The sequence below is a fragment of the Belonocnema kinseyi genome, chromosome 8, assembly GCF_010883055.1.
Source record: "Belonocnema kinseyi isolate 2016_QV_RU_SX_M_011 chromosome 8, B_treatae_v1, whole genome shotgun sequence".
NCBI lineage: Eukaryota > Metazoa > Arthropoda > Insecta > Hymenoptera > Cynipidae > Belonocnema > Belonocnema kinseyi.
The window spans coordinates 83,032,447-83,056,425 of NC_046664.1; the positions used below are offsets into that span (position 1 = coordinate 83,032,447).

The 23,979-nt window shown below is 28.2% G+C and overlaps 1 protein-coding gene across 4 annotated transcripts in view; it reads right to left on the minus strand.

The window, feature by feature from the left end:
• LOC117179165 overlaps positions 1 to 23,979 on the minus strand; it is a 717,982-nt gene that overhangs the window by 26,783 nt on the left and 667,220 nt on the right. For all 4 annotated transcript variants that reach the window (XM_033370882.1, XM_033370879.1, XM_033370881.1 and 1 more), the window contains 7 exons: positions 23,295 to 23,543; positions 19,510 to 19,774; positions 14,344 to 14,788; positions 11,542 to 11,803; positions 10,496 to 10,880; positions 7,585 to 7,853; positions 5,520 to 5,753 (listed from right to left, as the gene is read on the minus strand). In XM_033370882.1, coding sequence (XP_033226773.1) covers positions 5,520 to 5,753; positions 7,585 to 7,853; positions 10,496 to 10,880; positions 11,542 to 11,803; positions 14,344 to 14,788; positions 19,510 to 19,774; positions 23,295 to 23,543 — 2,109 coding nt within the window. The remainder of the gene's footprint in view (positions 1 to 5,519; positions 5,754 to 7,584; positions 7,854 to 10,495; positions 10,881 to 11,541; positions 11,804 to 14,343; positions 14,789 to 19,509; positions 19,775 to 23,294; positions 23,544 to 23,979) is intronic.

Below are 23,979 nucleotides of genomic sequence, written 5' to 3' on the forward strand. Positions count from 1 at the left end.
AGGATAAGATTGTAAAAAATATATAGATGTAAACGGAAAGATTGTAAGGAATGGAAGTCATGTAAACCCTTAGGGGACACATTATGAATAAAGAAGAAGTAAGCTTTAATCTTGTTTGGATGAAAATTTAATTATTTTGTTTCAGATTTTTTTGTTTAATTCATCTGTTTTAGGAGAAATTTCATCTTTCTTACATAAAAATGTAACTTTTCGGTTGAACATTCAACTCTTTTTTTTAATGTTGTCTTTCTGATTTAAAAATTCATCTTTAAATATTTTCTAGATGAACATTTAACTATTTTTGAAAATTTGTTTTTATTGAATTAAAAATCCATCTTTTTTTAAAGAAAAATGTCATCTTTTTGGATAAAAATATAACTATTTGTTAGAGAATTCAACTATTTAATTAAAAATTCATAATTTTTGGGTGTAAGAATTCGTCTTTTTCGATTGAAAATTCAATTTTTTTCTAAGAAATTTTTTTTTTGTAAAAAATTTTTTTAATTTATGATCTGGAATCAACTGGAATCTTTTTTGGACGAAAACTTAACTTTTTTCATTATGAATAATTCTTCTGCTTTAAGAGACAATCAATCTTTTTTGATAAAAATGCAACTATTTGATAGAGAGTTAAACAATTTTGAGGAGAACAATGATATTTAACCAAAAAGTGAAATTTTCATTAAAAAAAAAAAATGAAATTTCTTCTATCAATCACTTGTTTTGTTAAAGATTTGTATTTTAAGTACAAAATTCATCTCTTTAGTTAAAAGTTTAATTATTTTGTTAAAAAATTAATCTTTTTTAATTAAAAATTTAACTGTTTAGTGAATTATACATTTTTTGTTGTTTACAATTAATTTTCTAACAGAAAATGTAACTTTTCCGTTTTTTTAAGTTTGATATTTTTTAGTTGAAAATTCGCCTTTTTCGAAAAAAAAAAAACATTTTTTAATTTGAAATTTCATTTTCGTTGGATAAAAATGCATCATTTTCATGAAAAATTAATTTTTTGCTGAAGTCATATTTTTTTTTTGAAAATTCAATTATTGCGGAAAAATTCGCCTTTTCGCTTGAAGGTTGAATATTCAACTATTATGTAAAAAATTCAATTATTTTGTTCAAAATTTCAGTATTTTGTTAAAAAACCATCTTTTATAGTAAAAAATACATTTTTTTTGGTTTGAATTGACTTGATAAATTAAACAATTTTAAATTTGTATTTAAAATACTGTTTTATTCCGTTTATAAAATATCTTATGTTAAAAGTATGACAAGATTAAAATGTTTGGAATTTTAATATTAATGATTTGAAATGAAAAATTAGTCAAGGAAAAAGCAGAGAATTTTGAAAAAGTTATCGGTTTCGCATTTTTCCGCAAAAGTTAGATTTTCATTAAAAAATTAATTTTAGAAGAAAAGAAGGCTTTTCCACTAAACAGTTAAATTTTCAACCAAAGAAATGCGCTTTCAATAAAAAATTTTTTTTTAAGAATTTAGTTTTACTTTTACCTGAGTAGTTGAATTTTTAATTAAAAAACTTTAATTTTCAACAAAATACTTAAACTTTCAACTCATATTTTTGGTAGGGAATTATTATTTTTTGTTTTTGTAAAATTGAAAGATCAAAAATTTTATACTTTCACATCTTTTTTAATTGAAACTTCGTCTTCTTGGATGGAAAATTAAGTACTGTGGTAGAAAATTAATTTCTATTGTTGAAAATAACCTTCTCGTTTAAAATTCCGCCTATTCGAGTTAAAAATTACACTATTTGATTAGAAAATTCAACTTTCAGTTCGAAATTGAACTTTTCTGTTAAAAATTCGTATTGTTGGTTGAAAATTCAACAACTAGGTTAAAAATCAACTTTATTATTATTTTTGTTTCGAAAATTCATATTTTTGGGTTGGAAATGTAACTGTATTTCTTGAGGATTCAACTATATCTTTCCAATTTGTTTTTGAAAAATTCCATTTTTGTAAAATTGAAAAATTTCATTTTTGGTTGAAAATTGATCCTTTTTTAGTTGAAAATTAGCTTTTTTGTTAAAAATTCATATTTTGCGTTAAAACTTCAAGTTTTTTGTAGAAATTTCCTCTTTTCCATTTTCTTATAAAAAATTCAATTTTTGTAAAATTGATCTTTTTTTAGTTGAAAATTAAATTATTTGGTAGAAAGTTCGACTTTTTTGATTTGAAATGTCTAATATTATATTCCTGGATAAGAATTAATTTTTTTCTTTAAATTGAAAGCTGAAAAATTGTATACTTTCTCATCCTTTTTGATTAAAAAATGTAACTGTTTTGTTGAAAATTCGTCTTTTTTCGTAAAAAATTAAATGTTTTGGTAGAAAATTCCAATAGTTGATTGAAAATTCTTCCTAGTTAGACAATTTTTGATTTGGAAAAGTAATCTTTTTGTATAAAAGATCGTCTTTTCGGGTCTTTTGTTAGAAAATTCAACTTTCAGGCTAAAAATGAACTTTTCTGTTAAAAATGTTTTTTTTTTAATGAATTCATCATTTAGTTCGTAATTAAAATATCTCTTGCATTTTTTTGTGATGAAAATTTCATTGTTTTGGTTGAGGATTCACATTTTTGGTTGAAAATGTACTTTTTTGTTAAGATTAATATTTTCGGGTAAAAAATTCAAATATTTTATAGAAAATTCGTTTTTTTGGCGATAAAATCAACAATTTGATAGAAAATTAACTTTTTTATTTAAAAATTCATCTATTTTAGTCAAAATTTTTTTTTTTTTAAATTAAAAATCCAGCTAATTGGTTGGAAATATCGACTCTCTGGGTGAAAATTTAACTTTTGGGTTGAAAATTAACTTTTCTGTTGAAAATTGTTGCTTTTTTTTGAAAATTTATATTTTTGGAGTGAAAATTTAACTGTTTTTGTTGAGGATTTAGTTATATAATTGAAAATAAAATTTTTGTTGAAAATTCAAAGTTTCAAAAATAACTCTTTGAATTTTTTGCAGGGATAAAAATAGAACGGTTTTGGTAAAAGGATCTAATTTTTTGGTTGACCATTTACTCTTTATTTTTTAAATTAACTTTTATCTTGAAAATTAATATTTTCGGGTAAAAAATTTAAATATATTATAGAAAATTCGTCTTTTTAGCTCCAAAAATCAGCAACTTGATAGAAAATTAATTGTTTTATTTAAAAGTCTACACCTTTTAGTCCAAATTTAATTTTTTTTTTAAATTAAAAATCCAACTAATTGGTAGAAAATTAATCTGATTTGTTTAAAAATTCAATTTTTTTGTAGACAATTAATCTTTTTAGGTTAAATTTTATAAGTTTGTTGGAAATTTCAACTCTCTGGATGAAAATTTACCTTTTGGGTTGAAAAATCATATTTTCGGGCTTAAAATTAACTTTTCTGTCAAAAATGTTTTTTTTTCGAAAATTTATATTTTTTGGTTGAAAATTTAACTGTTTTTGTAAATTAACTTTTTTGTTGAAAATTAATATTTTGAAGTACAAAATTAAAATATTTGATAGAAGATTAACTTTTTCATTCAAAAAATTTTCCCTTTTAGTCAAAGTTAAATTTAAAAAAAAATTAAAATCCAACTAATGGGTAGAAAATTAATCTGATTTGTTTAAAAATTCAACTTTTTTGCAGAAAATTAATATTTTTATTTCAAATTTTTAAAACTTGTTTGAAATTTCAACTCTCTGGATAAAAATTTAACTTTTGGGTTGAAAAATCATATTTTCGGGCTTAAAATTAACTTTTCTGTTAAAAATTGTTGTTTTTTTTAGAAAATTTTTATTTTTGGGTTTAGGGATGAAAATGTAAGGGTTTAGGTTAAAGGATTCAATTTTTCGGTTGAAAATAAAATCTTTTTTTTTTGAAAATTAATATTTTCGTCCAAAATATTCAACTATTTTGTAGAAAATTTGCCTTTTTGGCTATAGAAATCAACAAGTTTTTAGAGAATTCACTTTTTAAAAATATTTTTCTGTAGAAAATTAGTCTTTTGAACTTAAAAATTCTATTTATTTATCGCAGGATTTAAAATCTGTCTTCTATTCCCTACTTTCCCCCTTTTTCTTGTTTTTACAATAAAATCAGAAATGAGTTAATCATTAAAAATAAGAAAACCCAACGGTTTGCTTAAAAAGTTCATTATTTTAGTAGAAAATTCAGCTATTAGGCTAAAATTAAAATTTTTGTTGAAAAATTGTATCTTTGGGGTAGAAAATTTAAGTGCTTTGTAGAAATGTTGCTTTATTTTGCTAAAAGTTCCATAATTTGTTTAAAAATTTTACCAAAGATTTTTTTTTGAGAATTCCTCTTGTTTAAAAATTAATGTTTGAACTGAAAAGTTACGTTTTACATTTTTAAATTGAAAACTCAATTCTTTTCGGTAAAGTATTAACTATTTTGGAGAAAATTTATGTATTTTGTTGAAAATTCGACTTTTTTTGCTAGAGAATTAATTGTTTTTTTTTTTTAAATTTAACTATTTTGGTAAAAAAATAAACTATTATGGTTAAAAATAAACATTTTTTTTTAATTCATATTTCTAGTTCATGTTTTTTTTTTACAATTTTCCTCCTTTTCGCTTAAAGTTTTCATAAATTGGTTGTAAATTAATTTATTCTAACTGAAAATTTCACTATTTAATTATTGGCAAAAAATTCGATCAATTCGTTCAAAAATTACTTTTTTTTATTAAAAAATCATATTCTTTTTTTTGAAAATTCAACTGTTTTGTAGAAAATGAGTTTCTTTGGCTTGAAAGTGCAGCAATTTTGTTCGATTTTTTTCTGTCCAATCAGAAAATTTTTTTTTGTATAAAAATGTAACTGGTTGGTTGCAAATTAAGTTTTTTTCGAAAATTAATATTTTCAGGTTAAAAATTGAACTTTTCTGTAGAAAACTCGTCCTTTCTTTTGAAAATTTAACAATTTTATAGAAATTTTAGTTCTCCTTTGACTTAAATATCTTTTGTGGTTGAAAATTCATCCCTGTTGTTGAAAAGTCATCGGTTTGGTAGAAAAATAATATGTTTTGGTTGAGAATTCGACTACTTTATTGGAATTTCTATTTTTTTAAACTTTTTTTTGGTTTACAACGAAAACTTTTTTTGCATTAAATATCAACTTTTTTAAATTGAAATTTCGAGTGTTACATTTTTCTCTGAGAATTTTCGCTGTAATTTTTATACTTTTTTTTAAATTGAAGAAATTCGGTAAAAATGCAATTTTTGGGATTATGATTTAACAATTTTTATTAAAAATTCATATCATTGGTGGAAAATTTAACTATTTTCTTGAAAATTCTTTTTGTTGTTTTTGAAAGTTATTTTTCTTAAAAATATTCCATTTTCTGTAGAAATTAATTAATAAATAATAAATAGATTATAATAAATCATATAAATATGATAAATTATAATTAATTAATAAATTTGTTCGAAACTTGAAAAATGTTAGATCCTCAGCAACAATAAATAAAAAAGTTATTATAAATTAAAGAATGTTTCAAAATACCTTTGGGTCGGTAAAGTCGATTTCACGTTCAACGTGAACCCATCCAGTGGGACAGCAGCAAGCAAGATCCAATTTTTCTAAAACTACTTGCGTATCCTGACACGCATTATTTTCTTCTCCTTTTCTGATCATACGATTTAGCTCGTCTATAACATCCTTCGAGGTAGCACGCTCATGAAAACTCAAAGTTCGATCTCTTCCTTCGACCAAAAGTGGACCTCTGGCTGGACTTACCTGATTCAAAAATTCCGAGAAATTTTATTCTCCTATAATTTTTTAAACATTAAAAAAATGTTCTGCTTTGCCCGGATTATTAGTTTATTAGAGTAGGTCAAAAGTAGGCACCACGCGCTTACAAAAAAAGGGTCGCTTAATATATTAGGACGTTAATTAAGGCGTTCAAACCTCCCCCTCCGATACTTTCCCCTCTCCTTCCCTAAAGCCCTCATTAAACTTCAACCTGCGCTACTCCTACCTCCCCAACTTCTGCCTCTACTATTTCCCACTTTTCTCACTTTATCAAATTATACTCTCCTTCCTCAGCCTTCGCTTCCCTTCCTCTATCCCCACGCACTACTTTTCCTATCCCCTAATTTCTCTCACTTCTCTACCCCTACCTTCTCTAACTTCTTATTCTACTACTTCCCGCTTTCCTCACTTCCTCAGCTAATACTCCCTTCCCCTAATTCATTCTCCTTAAACTATTAAGACGTTAATTAAGTCGTTAAAGCCTTTATCTCTCCCTACTTTCCCCTATCCTATCTTACACCCCTTCCTACACTATCATCGTCGCTAAACCGACTTTCATTAACATCTTCCTTTAATAATTTCCATTTTCTTCATTTCCTTAGCTAATACTCCCCTTCCCCAGCCTTCATTTTCCATTCACTATTCAACTGAATTACTATTCTTCTCCCTTAATTACTTCCACTTCTCCATCCCTACCTCCCTTAACTTCTTCCTTTAATCCTTCCCATTTTCCTCACTTGCTCAGCTAATACTTCCTTCTCGTAATTTTTTCCCCAGCCTTCACTCTCCATCCTCTACTCATCCGCACTACCAATCCTTTATCCTGCATCCTCGCACTTCGCTACCACTATCTTCCGTAACTTCTTCTTCCACTACTACCCACTTTCCTCACTTCCTCAGCTAATACTCGTCTTGCCCTACTTCCCTCTCCATCCCCTATACAACCTCGCTACCAAGCCTTTTCCCTACTTCCCTACGCTTTCTCTACTTCACCTTCCTGATTTCTACTTACGAAAAGGGAAGAAGAGGAAAAGAAGTAGAGGAAAGGAAATTAGGAAAGGAAAGTGTGGAAAGGGAAGAAGAGGATGAAAAATAGAGGAAAGAGAGTAGGGGAAGGTAAGTGGGGGTAAGGGAAGTAGAAGAAGTGATGGCTGTTGAAAGGCAGTAGGGAAAGGGAAGTAGAGGAAATGATGGCTGGGGAAGGAAAGAAGAGAAAGACAAATAGAGAAAAGGAAGTAGAGGAAGGGATGTAGGGGAAGTAAAGTATGTGAAAGGAAGTGTGGGAAGTGATGAATGTGGAAGAGCAGTAAAGAAAAGGAAGAAAAGGAAGAGAAGTAGAGGAAAGTAAGTTGGAGAAGAGAAGTAGGGGAAATGATTGCTGGGGAAGGCGAGAAGAGGAAGAAAAATAGAGGAAAGAAAGTAAAGGAAAAGAAGTAGGAGATGGGTAGTAGGAGAAATGATGGCTGGGGAAGGGAAGGAGAGAAAAATAGAGGAAAGAAAGTGGAGGAAAAAAGTAGGGGAAGGGAAAAGTTAGATGAGGATGAGAAGTAGAAGAAAGGATGTAGTGGAAGTGATGGCTGTAGAAGGGCAGCAGGAAAAGGGAAGGAGAGGATCAGAACTAGAGAAAAGAAAGTTGGGGAAGGGAAGTAGGGGAAGGGGATATCAGGGGGAGTAAATGAAAGAAAGTATATAAAATGGAAGTTTTGAGCGATTTCATTAACGTCTTCACAGGCGCAATTAATGATTTTTAGTTACTGAATAAATTTACAATTACTAAACTAAAGAGACTGAATTTATTAACTATTAAAAAACTCACAACAGTGCTTGGAGTAGAAGAAGTAGCAGCCTCTTCATCTTCTTCCGGAACAGCTCCTAACTCACAAGTTGCAGCAGTATAGCTGACACTTCCATTGCAATTGATCGCACTAATAATTCTTTCTTCAGGTGCCAGAGGTGGAACTGGTATTTGGTCTAATAAATCATCAGTTCCGGATTCAAAACCATTTCCGGAATTTTTTACATCTCCATTCATTTCAGAACGATAGATTTCTGGACAATCATTTTTGTGGCCGTGGACTTCTAAAACTGTCGACAAAATAATAATTGTCCTCGAGATATTTTTTCTCAATTAAAATTATCTGCGAAAAAAAGGAACGCTTTTCAACTCCGCTGGGAGTCGAGCCCAGGACGTCTCGTTTGCTTGTCTCGCATTCGAGCGGAGTCAAATTTCTTTCTTTTTTTACGAAACATTTTATTTTTAATGTTTCATTTTTTATTTTTCATCTTGTTTAATGGATATTAAAATATTTTCTAAGATTTTCGGCCCCGTAGGATAGATTTTTGGTGTATGTTAAAACGGAATCTTTATTTAAAAAATTAAAAATAGTACCAATAGTATTATAAATTTAAAAAAAAGCTTGAAAAAATAGTGGCATAACATTTACACCCCTCAAAGTCTTTTTAAATTTCTATTTTTGAGTAGGATATTAAATAAAATACCTAAATTATCTACTAAAAAATATTATATTTCTGGAATCTTCTGAAATATTTGAAAAATTTTCAAAGAGTTTAGACTCTATATAGTCTTTGTGAAATATTTTCAATCTTTGAAATTTCTTGAAACTTTGGAAACACTTGAGAAACATTAAAAAGAAATTTAATCCTTTGAAATCTTAAATTTTGAGAAATTACTTTAAAATGATTTGAAAATTATTGAAGCCCCTTTAAATCTGTTGAAATTTCTATTTTTGAGTCGATTTAAAAAAAACATAAGTTTTTAACCAAATAGTTTGAATTATTTTTAATTAAAAAATGTACATTTTAAACCAAAAATAAAATAATTAAAGTTCCTGTTAAGAAATTAATTATCTTTAAAAACAACACAGAATTTTCAACTAAAAAGATGAATTTGACTTGAATTTGAATGTTTAAAAATGTTGCAAATAATTTAATTTTCTGAAATCGTTTTGAGTTTTTGAATTTCTTTTGAATCTTTTGACATTTCGATTTTGAGACGAATTTTTAATAAAATAGATAAACTTGTGAACCAAACATATAGCTCAATTTTCAAAAAAAAAAAAAATTCAACAAAAATGGGATACTTAATTAAATTATCTGTTTAAATAACTAGTTTTTATTAAAAAATCAAGTTTTTAACAAAATAGTTCAATTTTCAACCAGAGATCAATTTCTAACTAAACTTATGAATCTTCAACGAAAAATATAATTTTTTAATGAAATAATTTAATTTTAAATCAAATAGTTTAATTTTTAATTAAAAAGGATACAATTTTGACTCGAGATGATCTTAAGCCAGAAAGTAATTTAAACTTATTTCAAAATGCTTTGGAAATTATTTTTTAATCCCTTAAAATCTTTCGAAATTTTGATTTTTGAGACGATTCTTCAACAAATTACATGAATTTTCAATACAATAATTACAACTTTAGTTGAAAAATTAGTTTTCATTGAAAAAAAAACAATTAACCACAAAGTTAAATTTGGAAGTAAAAACACTATTCTTCAATTTAAAAAACTAATATTATTTAATAACGAATATCTTTTTAAATATTTTACAATTTGTGAAAGAAATTAAAAAAAAAAACACTCGAATTTTCTACCAAAAGTGGAGTATTTAAATTTGAATTTGAAAAAATTAATTTTCATAAAAACACTAGGATTTTCAACGAAAAATATAAATATTTAACTGAAATTATGAATTTTCAACCATAAAAAAAATTTTTGAGACAAATTTTTATCAAAATACATGAATTTTCAACCATGTAGTTAAATTTTCAGTTGAAACCATTGTTTTTCATTTAAAAAAACACGAATTTTCTATAAAAGATATTATGTTTCAACTAAAATTATGAATCTTGAGCCTAACTTTGAAACCATCATTCATCAAAATACATGAATTTTCAACCAAATAGTTGACAGTTTAGTTCTTTCAATCTTTCAAAAAGTTTCGAAAATTTTTAGAATATCTTGAAATTCTTTTAAATTTCGATTGTTGAAAGAAAATTTTAACTAAACACATGAATTTTCAACCAAATAGTTTATTTTTTGATTTATAAAATAAAAAATTAATATCTAACATCAAAAAATTAATTAATTACCCTGGTCGACACAATAAAATCAACTATAAAAAAAATTGTTCTAACATAAATGGGATATTTAAATTTTAAGTTAAAAAAATATAAATTAAAAAAAAGTTTGACAAAATAGTGGCATAAAATTTGAAAAATATCAAATCCTCTAAAAATTTATGAAAAACTCACTGAATCTTTAAACCAATCTTTGAAACATTTGTCAAATATTAAAAACTCTATTGAAATATTTTAAACATCGTGAAATTTTATTAATTCTGTTGACAGGTTTCGAAAATTCCTAGAAATTGTTTTAAATTTTCATTTGTGAAAGAAATTTTTAACTACAGTAGAAGCTCGATTATCCGAGATAATGTGGAGAGAAGATACCTCGGATAAGTGAAACTATTATCCGAGCATACACCTCGGTTAATCCGGAGTGCTGGGATGAGTCTAGTTGTCTCGGATAACGCGGATTCTCGGATAACGCGGAGTCTCGGATAATCGAGGTTTTACTGTAAATAAATTACATTTTTAACCAAATAGTTGAATTCTTAACCAAAAAAGATAAATCTTCTAGCAAAAATGAATCTGGGATAAGAATAGAATGGAATAAAAATGAAAAATTGCGAAACGAACCATTATTGGAAAAAGTTGATGAGCCATGGTCCTGTTCGATGGAGTTGCGCGGTGATTCGGCAAGATACATTTGTTGTTCGGCAATGAAGGAGAGTACACTTTGTAATGCTTGTTCTTTGTCTGGAGGCGGTTTTCCGCCTCTCGAAGACGTGCTCGCTAAACTCTTGGTGCTCTCGAATTTTACGAGTCTGTAAAAGTCGCGAGTAAAGTCGGTGCCGATGGAGGGCGAGTCGGGATCGTCACTACAACCGGAAAGGGCTGCCGACGATCTTTTACTCGAATTCTCCAAGACACCTTCTTCACTGCTCCAGGAAGCCCCGGAGGCTCCAGGACTCGAGGCGTAGGGCCAAGGTCCTGCTGATCGCGCGTCCATTAACAAGGCGACCTGAAATATTTCGCAGTTTCAAATAAAATTTCGCTAAAAATCAAGACGGAAGATTGAAGAATTCAAGTTTGACTTTGTATTCTTTTGAATTGCTTGGAATCCCTTTCAATTATTTCAGAGTCTTTTCAAATTTTTAATTTTCTTTAAATCTTCTGAATTCCTGAGCATTTAATGAATTCTTTTGAATTCCTGAATTATTTCAATTCACTAATTTCCTGAAATTCTCTAAACTCCTTGAAATCTCTGAATAATTTTATAAATTCCTTCAATGCTTCTGAATTCCTCTGAATTCTCTACATGATGATCTGCTTGAAATTCGGGGAATTACACGAATTCAAGGAATTCAGTGGAATTATCTGAATTATTTAATTGATCTGAATTCCTAAAATTCTCTGAATTCCTTAAACCACTGAATTTCTTTAATTCTAAGTATCCCACGAATTCAATGAATTCAAAGAAAATAAAAAAAAACAACGACAAGATCATTCAAGGAATTCAGAGAAATTCCGAAGATTTCAAGAAAGCACCAAGAATTTGAAAGTGTTTAAAAGCATTCTGAGCAGTGAAATATTGATTTAAAAATCAAGATTTAGATGGAACACTTTTTTTTTATTAGTTCAAGTTCAAGTAAGTATTGATGGAGAATTGTGTGGAACATTACCAGTTCTCCACCAGTTCGATCGGCCAGATAGCTAGCGCCGTTCCACAAGCATTCGTTGGCATCTTCCTCGAGTTCGACGGGATTCTGTTCCTTGATCGCTGGCAGAGCGGCAGTGGCAACCGGTTCTTTCCAAGCTGCCGCCGATTCATTTTGAGCTAGATCTTCGCTGGACAATGAAAAGCTCCAGTCTTCGAGCTCTGCTCTGTCGTACTCGAGCTCGAGGAGGTCGCGGTGCTGCTGCGCACTCCTAGTGTCATCCAGCCTACAATAGCCAATAGCCCGCACTTAAATAATTACGAAACCAGAGTGGCGATTTGGCGGACCATTTCAAATTATCGTTCATTTCCCGCTCAAGTTTTTCAATTTTCCCGCTCAAATAAAAGGCACATATTCATGTTTGTCGCTAAACATAAATATTTATTTTACATCATGATGCAATATAAAAAAAAGAAGTAATTTTCAAGAAAACTGATAAATTTTAAACTAAAATGATCAATATTCAACTGGAATAGTGAATTTTAAAAAACAAAGTGTCATAATTTATATTTCAATAAAAATAGATGGAATTTATTTAAAAAACAAAGAATTCTAAAAATGGAAAAGACAAATTTTCTTTACAAAAGCTGAATTTTCAGAACAAATAATATGAGTTTTGTAGCAAGAAATTAATCTTCCACGAAACTGATGCATTCCTACCCAACAAAAATGAAATTTTAAATCAAGAAAATCTTTCGTTTTACCAAAAAAAAAGAAAATTTTCAACTAAAACCAAATAGTTGAATTTTTAATTAAAACAGATTAATTTTCAATAAAATAGATAAACTTTCAACCAACGAGATGAATTTTTAATTAAAAACATAAATCTTAGTATTTTTATTATTCTACTAAAACCGGTATATTTTTAAATCCAAGAAGAAAATTAAAAATTTGATTATTTCTAATAAAAAAGAAGACTTTTAAATAAATAAAAAAAAAGAAATTAAAAAAAATAGTCTTTGTCCAAGAAAGATTTCAGTTTAAAAGTTCTACAGGGATTGAAGTATAGGAGCTGGGATTAGAGTATAACAAGAATTGGAGAAAAGAAACGAGAAAGACAATGAATTATTATTACTATTCTACTGAATTCGGTATATTTTTAAATCAAATATATTAATAAAATTTGTTTATTTCTACTGAAGAATATAAAGTTTTGAATCAAACAGACAAATTTACAGACAAAATACCTTTTATAAAAAAAAAAACAAATTTTAAATTGAAAATTCTTTGGGGATTGAAGTACCTGAGATAGGATTAGAGTATATCAAAAATTGGAGAAAAGAGACGGAAAGACAATATATTATTATTATTCTACTAAAACCGGTTAATTCTTAAATCAAAGAAGAAATTTCAAAAATTTGTTTGCTTCTGATAAAAAAGACAAATTTATAGAAAAAATATTGTATGCCAAAAAGATTTCATTTTACAAATTTTTTGGGGATTGAAGTATCTGAAATGGGATTAGAGTATATGAAAAATTTGAGAAAAAAAATTATTATTCTAATAAACCGGTATATTTTTAAACCAAAGAAGAAATTAAAACATTTGTTTATTTCTGAAAAAAAGACTTTTAAATAGAAAAAAAACATTTCCAGAAAAAATATTTTTTGTCCAAAAAAGATTTCAGTTTAACATTTCTTCGGAGATTGAAGTTAACGAGGTGGGATTAGAGTATATGAAGAATTGGTGAAAAGAACCGAGCAAGACAATTACTTATTATTACTATCCTACTAACACCGGCATATTTTTAAATCAAAGACGAAATTTAAAAATTTGTTTATTTCTAATAAAAAAAGACTTTTAAATCAAAAAAACAAATTCCTAGAAAAAATAGTTTCATCCAAAAAAAGATTTTATATTAAAAATTCTTTGGGGGATTGAAATATACAAGATGGGATTAGAGTATATGAAGAATTGGTGAAAAGAGACGGGGAAGAAAATTAATTATTATTATCACTATTATTATTTTACTGAAACCGATAAATTTTTTGTCAAAGAAGATATTTAGAAAATTTGTTTATTTCTATTAAAGAGAATAAACTTTTGAATCAAAACCACAAATTTAAAAAAAAAAAAAAGATTTCATATTAATAATTCTTTGGAGATTGAAGTATACGAGATGGGATTAGAGTATATGAAGAATAGGAGAGAAGAGACTGGAAAGACAAATTATTATTATTCTACTAAAACCGGTAACATTTTGAAATCAAAGAACGAACTAAAAATTTTTGTTTATTTGTACTAAAAAAATAAACTTTTAAATAAATAAAAAAAAATTCATGAAAAAAATATTTTTTCTCCAAAAAATATTTTAGATTTAAAGTTCTACGGGGATTGAAGTATACGAGATGGGATTAGAGTATATGAAGAATTGGAAAAAAGAGAAGGGAAAGACATTTAACTATTATTAGTATTATTATTCTACTAAAACCAGTACATTTTTAAGTCAAAGAAGAAATAAATTTTTTTGTTTGTTTCTACTAAAAAAAACTTTTAAATAAAAAAAAAAACAAATTTCTAGAACAAATAGTTTTTATCCAAAAAAATATTTCATATTAAAAATTCTTTGGGGATTGAAGTATACGAGATGGGATTAGAGTATATAAAGAATTGGAGAAAAGAGAGGGGAAAGACAATCAATATAAAAATGGAGAATGAAAAGAGGGAAACAGAAGTCACAAGAAGAGACCATATTATATATAAAGAAGATGAAAATGAAAAGGCACCCGAAACGCTTGAAAACTTATTAGCGAATACAATCCTTACCTCAACCATTGCTGAACATATTCCGCATCCCAGCCCTCCTCTTCCACGAGAAGAAGAGAGGAGGCAGGACTGCCGATGTAAGGGGTGATATTGGTGGTCGCAGTAAGTTTCAGACAGAGGTGACTGTCGGAAAAACTCCTGATGACATGTTGATAGGGAAGTAAGTCTTTGGTAGGCGGATAGCTGTGTCTTGGATTGAGCCCGAGAGTGAGATTTAGGGGGAGAAAAAGAACGTCCGGATCGCCAGCGTCCAGGGCGACTAAACGAGCGTCGGGTGAAACGTCACCCTCGGTCTCGTCAGTCGCTTCCTTCAAATCTTCGAGGCCTCGCGACGGTTCTTGACGAGTACCCTCGCCTTGAACGTCGCTCGACATCGTCGAATACCCCTCGTCTCGATTTCCACTCTCGGGACTCTCGCTACCTTCTTCCTCCGATGGTTTCTGGCCTGGAATTCAATTTTATTTTCAAGCATAAACAAAGCATTAATATAATATGAGGGAGAGTGTCCAGGGCAGCCGTTTTAATCTAGGAAAAAATTTCCCGGTCGCATCCCGATTTTTTCTCGCACCATGAACATTTTTCAAGGTCAGGGGAGCGACTCGGAGGACGATTTCAAATTCCAGGTCATTTCCCGCTTTTTCCCGATCAAGTTTTTCAATTTTCCCGGACAATTAAAAGTAACATATTTATATTTGTCGCAAAAAGGAACCATTTATTTTAAATCATGACGTTCATTCTAAACATTCGTTAACACAAAACAGCAACAAATTGCAAAATAAGTTATTTTTTAAATAAAATTATTAATCAGGGCGGCCGTTTTGATATAGGAAAAAATTCCCGGTCATAACCCGATTTTTTCCAACTCCATGAACATTTTTCAAGGTCAAGGGGGGCGGGGGCTTGGCGGACGATTTCAAATTCCAGGTCATTTCCCTGTTCTTCCCGGTCAAGTTTTTCAATTATCCGAGGCAACTAAAAGTAACATATTTATATTTGTCGCAAAAAGGAACCATTTAATTTAATTTATGACGTCTATTCTGAACATCCATTAACACAAAACAGCAACAAGTTGCAAAATAAGTTATTTTTTAAATAAAACTATTAATCAGGGCGGCCGTTTTGATATAGGAAAAAATTCCCGGTCACATCCCGATTTTTTCCCGCTCCATGAACATTTTTCAAGGTCAGGGGGGAGACTCGGAGGACGATTTAAAATTCCAGGTCATTTCCCGCTTTTTCCCGGTCAAGTTTTTCAATTTTCCCGGGCAACTAAAAGTAACATATTTATATTTGTCGCAAAAAGGAACCATTTATTTTAAATCATGACGTCCATTCCAAACATCACTAAACACAAAAGAGCAACGAATTGCAAAATAAATTATTTTGGAAATAAAATTATTAATCAGAGAGGCCGTTTTAATCCAAGAAAAAAATCCTGATCATTTCCAGGTTTTTTCCCGGTCTAAAAAAATTTTTCACGGCCAATGAAATTGAAAAATTCAAACTATAGAGCTAGAAATTTTTTCATTTGAAGTAATAATTGAAGTTCAACAGTTTTTTTTATTAAAAAACTTTTTATTCAAATGTTCAATAATTTATACTTATAAAACGAAAGCTACTCACCCTTTTTAATTGGATAATATTAAATTAAATGCAGTTATACAAATACAATTTTTTTAGCTTTGAAAAGTGCAGAGTTTAAAGATTTAGATTCAGTTCAAAAATATAAATCCAAATTATTATTTTTAATTTTCTAAATTAAAGAAATAAACATTGAATTTGAAAATTTTCAAAATTATTTCATTTTAAGCAATTCAAAGCTAGAAATATTAAAAATTAAACATTTAATTTTTTTTATAAGATGAACACTTTTTAAATTAAAAGTTAAATTATTTTTATTTTAAATAGTTGAAACATCCTTAAGATGATTCAAAACTTTACTTCGAAATCTTGAAAAATCGATGTTATTTTACATTTTTCACATTTGAAATTATTTTTGAAATTTTTTCAGAACTTCTAAACATCTTTTAAAATAATTCGAATTTCCCCTAAATTTTTTAAATAATTCTGCCAAATAATGAATTAACTGTCCGATATTTCTAAATATTAATTAATTGCTTTTTTCCTAATTAAAATATTTCAAATTGAATGGTTTCGTGGTGAAAAATTTTATACTGAAACAATTTTCAAATTTAATAAAAGCCTTTAATTATGGATATATTATTTCGAAGTTATTTTTAAATAGTATATAAATGAACAATTTAACGATAAAATATGGAAATTCTAAATTTGTAAACTGATTCCGAATTGTCTTGTAAAAGAAATTATTATTCACTTTTAAATCTTGAATTTACAGCTGCATTTTGAAAATATTTAATTAATTTATAATCACAGGTGATCAACTACAAATATTTTTTATCCAAAAACTTCGACTTCAAGGGCTTCTAATTTTTAATTGTTGAAGTATTTAAAATTTCATTTTATTATTCTTTTCATTAAAATGTACGGGTTTTCCTCAGAGCATAAAATTTTCGATTATTGTGAATATTTAACTGATGTACGTGAAATTTTTAAACAAAAAGATCTATTTTCAAACAATAAGATTTATTTCTAAACAAAGATTCATTTTCTAAAAAAAAATGAACAAAATAGTTGAATTTATAATCAAAGGAGACAATTTTTCAACCAAATAGTTGAATTTTAAATAACAACAAAAATCAATTTTCAACAATAACATAATAATCTTGACTAAAAAAGATAAACTTCAAAACAAAAATTTAAATAATTAGGTTTCAGAAAATGATAAGAAATTTTCAGAAAAAAACGACGAATTTTCAACTAAAAAATATCATTTTTCAAACAAAAATCGAATAATTAATTGTTCAGAAAATAAATCTACGCTCAACCCAAAAATAAGGTTTTAACTAAACTTATGGAATATTAAACTAGAATAGTGTTTTCAGTTTAGGAGAAAAATTATTTCCACCAAAAATGAAATGAATTTTCTATAAAATTGCTCATTTTTCAACAATTTTTAATGATTTTTAAAAGTCGAAAGTTAATTTTTTGGTTGAAAAGTCTACTATTATATTTTTGCTTAATCCTTTTTGACTAAAAATATAATTATTTGGTTGAAAATCTAATCATTTTATTGATAACTCAAGAATTTTGTTTAAAAAAACATCCCATTTAATTAAAAATACAACTTTTCGTTAAAAATTGGTCTTTTCCCTTTAAAAATTCAACAGTTTGATAAAAAATACAACTATTTAATTAAAAATTGAATTTTTTGTTAAAAATGGAATTTTTTGCGAAAAATTAATATTTTTTTTAGCTTAAAAATTGAACTATTTTGTAGAAAATTTATCTTTTTGGCCTGAAAATTTAACAATTTACTTGAAAATTATTTTTCTTGATTGAAAATTCTGGTCTTCGTGGTTTAAAAATTTATCACGTTTGGTTGCAAATTAAGTAATTAATTAGTTGAATTAATTTTCTTTTACTTGGAAATTCAGCTTCTTTGTTAAAATTTTATTTTTTTTCAATTGAAGATTCGTCATTTTGGTTGAAACTTGAATTATTTTGTTAAAAATTCTTTATTTTAATAACAGTTTTTGAACTGAAATTTTTCATTTTAAAATTGCAAATTCAACTTGTGGAAAATTCATTTTTTTGGCTATAAAATTCTAGAATTTCATTGAATTTTTTTCTTACGTGTCTGAAAAATCACTATTGTTGAAAATTCCTTTTTTTGTTGAATTCAGGTGTTTTCTTGATTGAAAATTAAAATCTGTTTCGGTTAAAATATAAACTATTATATTTTTTTTTTGATAATATTTCTTTCGTCTGAAAATTTCACTGCCTGGTTGCATTTTTTTAATTGCATATTTATCTTTTATAGTTTAAAATTAAATTAATTGGTTTAAAATGGAAGTTTTTTTTTAATTTGTCTTTTTTTGGTAGGAAATTCTTCTTCTTCAATTAAAATTGATCTTTTTTGTTAAAAATTGGACTCTTTTGTAGAAAATTCTTCTTTTTTTGGCTTGGAAATTTAATAATTTGCTTGAATTTTATTTTTTTGTCTGAAAATTATTTTTGGTTTGAAAATTAAACTTTTTTATTGAAAATTCGTCTTCGTGGTTTTAAAATTTATCACATTTGGTTGCAAATTCAACTATTTCATAGAAAATTTGTTTTTCTTTGTTACATTTTTTCTTTACTGACAATTACATTATTTCATTTTTCCTTGAGAATTTATCATTTTTATTTGTAAATTCAACTATTTCGTGGAAAATTTCTCTTCTTTGGTTCAATGCAACCGTTTTTCATTAAAAATTGCAATAATTTTTAGTTAAAATATCACATATCACATTTTTTATTCAGAATTTATTTTTTTTTCACTTGAAAATTCAGCTTTTTTGTTAAAATTTCATTTTTTTCAATTGAAGATATTTTTTTAAAATTTGTATTTTTATGGTAGAAAATTTATCTTTTTTGTGGAAAATTCATATTTTCAGGTTGAGAACTAAATTAATGGGACTATTTTGCTGGTAATTCTTATTTTTTGATTGAATTCAACACTTTTTAATTTAAAATTGAAATATTTTATGGTTAAAATATGAACTAATACATTGTTTGTTACAAATACCTTTTTTCGATGAAAATTTCACTACCTGGTTGATAATTGTACTTTTTCTGTGGAAACTTAATTTTTCGCTTAAAAATTCCTCATTTTAGTTTAAAATTCAGCTATTTGTTTGAAAACGCATAAATTTTGTTGATAATTTATACAAAATTGAACTATTTGATTAAAAATTAACTTTTTTTTGAAAATTCATATTTTTGGGTTAAAAAATCAACTGTTTTATAAAATATTCGTATATTTTGCTTGACAATTTAACTAATTTGGTTGAATCTTTTTTCCATCTCTTTTGTTAAAAATTCCTCTTTTTTAGAAGAAAATTAATCTTCTTTATTGTAAGTTCATCTTTTGGTTAAAAATTCAACTATTCGATAAAAAATTAATTTTTTTTTTGAAAATGCATTTTTTTCATGAAAAAAAAATATTTTTCTATGTTCCTGAAAATCTAATGTAAAACCTTGCCATGATAGAAAAATACTATCTATATATTGAAGTTTCAAAAGCGTTAATTATTTTTAAATTACCCAGAGTTCTGTTCCGTCGGCACTTGGCGGTAGCCATCACAGGTATTTGTAGATTTAGGGATCTTGGTCTCGAAAGTGACACCCAAGAGGAATCCAGTCCAAGGGCTGCTACCAAAGCGGTAGGGCCAGCTTCCAGGAGATTCTGGATCAGTTCAGTAGGTGTTCCCGGACTCGCTGCTTGAGCCAAAAGGCCCGAAAGTGCCCGATTTTGGGCCTCAAGTTCACGAATGCGCCTCTGCAAGGCTCCTATCTCTTCTCTTAATCCCTTTTTTTAAATAAAATTATTATCAAGACATTTTTACATATTTCTCATTCGTTACAATACAAAACGATCATGCATCAGGCAAACAGTAAAAGCTCACAATCAGTGCAACGTGCAAAAGAAAAATACACCAAACTCTCGCTTTCGGAGCTAAATTTAAACACAGTCGGGCCGCCTGAACCGGTTCCAATTGTAATGCGTAATATTGCGTAATATACTCGACTGAGTACTCGCGCACTGCGGCAAGTAGAAGAGAGCATTCTACAGTGGATAATAAACATACAGTAGATAATTAGTAATTAAAAGCACAAATACATGTAAAATAATTTATTATAATTTAAATTAACATTACAATTAATTAATTAATTATTATAATTAATCCATTTAAATTATTAAGGCATATTTGCTATGAATTATATTTAATTAATTATTTTACATACATTAGTATTTTGAATTAATGTTTATCTGATGTAGATTTTATTATCCACTGTGGGCTGCTTTCCTTTAGACGTCAGGAATATCAGAAATTTCAACTGGTGGTTTGATTTTAGTAAAATATCGTGAAATTATAGTACTATATTAGAGACATTCAGAGCTTAAAGAGTTTAAAATTTTGTTTAATTATAGAAGTTGCGCACATTTAAACAATATAAAATTTGTTTGAAAATTGCGAAATTTTATCCGGAAAAGTCACCATAAATTCTCCACCACTTTTTTATTAAATAACCACCTTCTAATTTTTTAAATGTAGATCAAAAGAATTTTTTTTTCATTTTCTAAGAAATTTTTATGTACATAAAATAGGTATTTTAAAATAAAAATTTTTTAATTAAAAAATTAGATTTGCAAGAAGATTCAAAATTTTAACAATTTTAGGTTATGCTGGCGTTTTACACCGGAAATGGGTACTTCGACACAAAAATCATCACAGTTGGAATAAGATTTCAAGTTTTTTAGGCTTCAGGTTATATTCACGTTGTTCACAGAATATCAGTATTTTCAGCGAAAACCACTAAATTTTAAAGAATATTTACAATTTTCCGAAAACTAGGTGATTCACCTAAAATTGGTATTTTTAAACAAAAATTGTTGAATCTAAATGCGAAGATTTTTTTTAAGTAATACAAATTTACAAGCTCCAAAAATTTCGAATTGTGTTGGTGTTTTTCGTCGGAAATTAAAATTTTTGTTGAAGAATCATTAGATTTTAGAGAAGGCTCTTGATTTTTTAACGGTAATAGATTGAGTTTGCGTTTCATATCAAAAATAGGTACTTTGAAATAAATATTCTTAAAATTTGAACCAAATTAATACATTTTTAATAATTTTGGATTATTTTAGTGGTTTTTCATCAGAAATCGGAATTTTTAAATTAAAAAATTAGTTTTTCAAGAAGATTCACAATTTTTAAAATAATTTTAGGTTATGTTGGCGTTTCACACCGGAATTGGGTACTTTGAAACAAAATCATAGTTGGAACAATATTTTTAGTTTTTTAGGTTTAGGTTAAAATTAACATTTTTTTCACAGGATATTATTTGTTTTAAGAAAAAAACCACTAAGTTTTACAAGAATATTAACAATTTTTCGAAAACCAGACGTTTCAACTGAGATTGGTATTTTAAAACAAAAATTGTTCGATTTAAATTCAATGATTTTTGTTCAAAATATTAAAAATGTACAAGCTCAAAAAATTTCGAATTGTGTCAATGTTTTTCGTTAGAAATTAAAATTTTTGGTAAACAAATCATAATAATTTAGTGAAGGTTCATAATATTTTAACAGTTTTAGTTTACGTTTGCGTTTTACATCAAAAATTTATACATTGAAATAAATATTGTTAAAATTGGAATAATATTGATAAATTTGTAATAGTTTTGGATTATGTTAGTGTTTTTTAAAACCAAAAGTGGTATTTTTAAGAAAAAATTAGATTTCTATGAAGATTCACAATTTTTAACAATTTTAGGTTATCTTAGCGTTTCAAACTGGAAATAAGTGTTTTTGGAAAACAATTATCAGATTTAAAAATATGATAAATTATTTATTTATAATCGTAGGTCTAGCTAGCGGTTGGCAGTGGAAACGTGAATATAGATGTCAAAGACGATTTACTTTTTTTTTGAAATAATTAAAGGCTATGTAAGATTTTACACCTAAAATTTGTATTTTTAAGGATTAATCTTTAAATTTCAATGAAGATTTACAATTTGGAACAATTTGTTGTTTTTCACATTATATATTATTTTACATTAAAATCATTTAATTAAGTACGAATTTAGTTTAAGAGGAAGGTGAGAGAGAGAGAGAGAGAGAGAGAGAGAGAGAGAGAGAGAGAGAGAGAGAGAGAGAGTGAGAGGAAGGAGAGGGGAGGGGGCGAAGGGAAGAACGAGGAGAGGCTTTAATATGAGATTTCGATGAGGTGGAGATGAAATCAGATTTTAATAAGGTGTTGACGTGATTTCGATGAGGTTTCGATGAGATTTCTATAAGATTTCTATGACATATTGATGAGATAAGAATTAGATGATTAGTGTATAGGAGTGAAAAGGAGATGAGACTTCGACAAGATGTAGGGCGAGAGATAATGAGAGATAATGACGACAGCAGGAAAGGGAATAGGAAATGATATAGTGGAAGGGGGGGGGGGACAAAAGAATAAAGGAGATTTGGATCAGATTTCGACAATGAGTGGAGAGGAGAGTAGAAGAGATGAGAGAAAATAAAATTTTGATGAGGTTTCGATCGAATTTAAATCAGAATTCGAGAGTTTGATGAGGAGAAGAAGAGACGAAATGTTGATAAGGTTTCAATGATGAGTGGAGAGAAGAGTAGAGGAGATGAGATGATAGGAGATTTCGATTATGAGTAGAGAGATGATGAGAAGAGATTTTGATTACGTGCAGATGAAACCAGATTTCGGTAAGGATTCGATGAGATTTCTGTGAGATTACTAAGAGTTTTTGGTAAGGGTTCGATGAGGAGTGGCAAGGAGATGAGATTTTGATGAGAAAGAGGTCTAAGAATATTGTAGGGGTAAGTGGTGGGGGCGAAAGGAGAGAAATGTGAGGGAACAATGATGAGAGCAGGGAAGGGAATGAAAAATTATATAGTGGGAGAGAGAGCGAGAAGAAACGAGACGAAAGAAGTGGATGGAAGAAAAGAGAGGTAAGGACAAGGGAAGAAAAGAGAGAAGAGATTTCGATAAAATTTTGATGATGAGTGGAGAGAAGAGTAGAGGAAATCAGAGGATTTGAAGTTTCGATGAGGTTTCGATTGGATTTAGATCAGAATTTGAGAGATTTGTATAAGAAAGAGAGAGAAAAGGAAAGAAGATAAGAGGAAAGGAGGAGAAGAGTCTACTAAATGAAAATTGAAGATGATGTTGCCAATTTCGTAGATATCTTCATTGGCTGTTATTCCGGATATAATTTAGAAAAAATAAATGAAAAAAGCATGTGAAAGTACGTGACAAAAGAGCAAACAAGAAAAAGAAAGACATAATGATGATTTTTTAATGAACCTTTTGGGACAGAAGGGCACGGACCACCTGGTTGGCAACGTCGTCGAGGCACCGCTCGTATTGACGACGCTGGGCGTCTGCGTCCCGAACAAGGGCCGTGTGTTCGGTCTCCAAGGTGGCCAACCTTGCCACCAATGCAGCGTGCACTTCACCTGCACATGCTGCTTCCAGGCCCCTTAATTGCCCTCGCATCGACTCGTTTTCCAGCTGGAGCTTCGAGATCTGCGTCTGGTACTGGTGCACTCGCGTCTGTAAATTTACAAATTTCCACTTGTCAAATCCGAGGGTGTGTAATTAGATTCATGAGAGAGCATCTTGAGGTCGAAAGCAATGCATAAATATTTTACCAACCCGTCTTCGCCCTCGCAACATTTCCATACATTAGGATTAAGGCGAACAACAACCCAGGCCTGTGGAAATGTGGAGAATTTACAAAGTTTTCACTCCACATTCTATTCTTCAGTCTGTACAATAGGATGGCTTAAAAAATGAAATCAATTCGGATATCACTTTTTTTATTAAAAAAAAATATTTTTATGACTATTAGAGGCGTAAAGTTAGGATTTTTTATGTGTCCTTCTCCTTAATGTAAATCCATCAGTTACCTTAACAGTTGGGGGACTAAAGTTAGATAAGTTTTTGAATTAAGATCGATCGTTAGCTTCTCTAAGTAATTAGTCGAGAG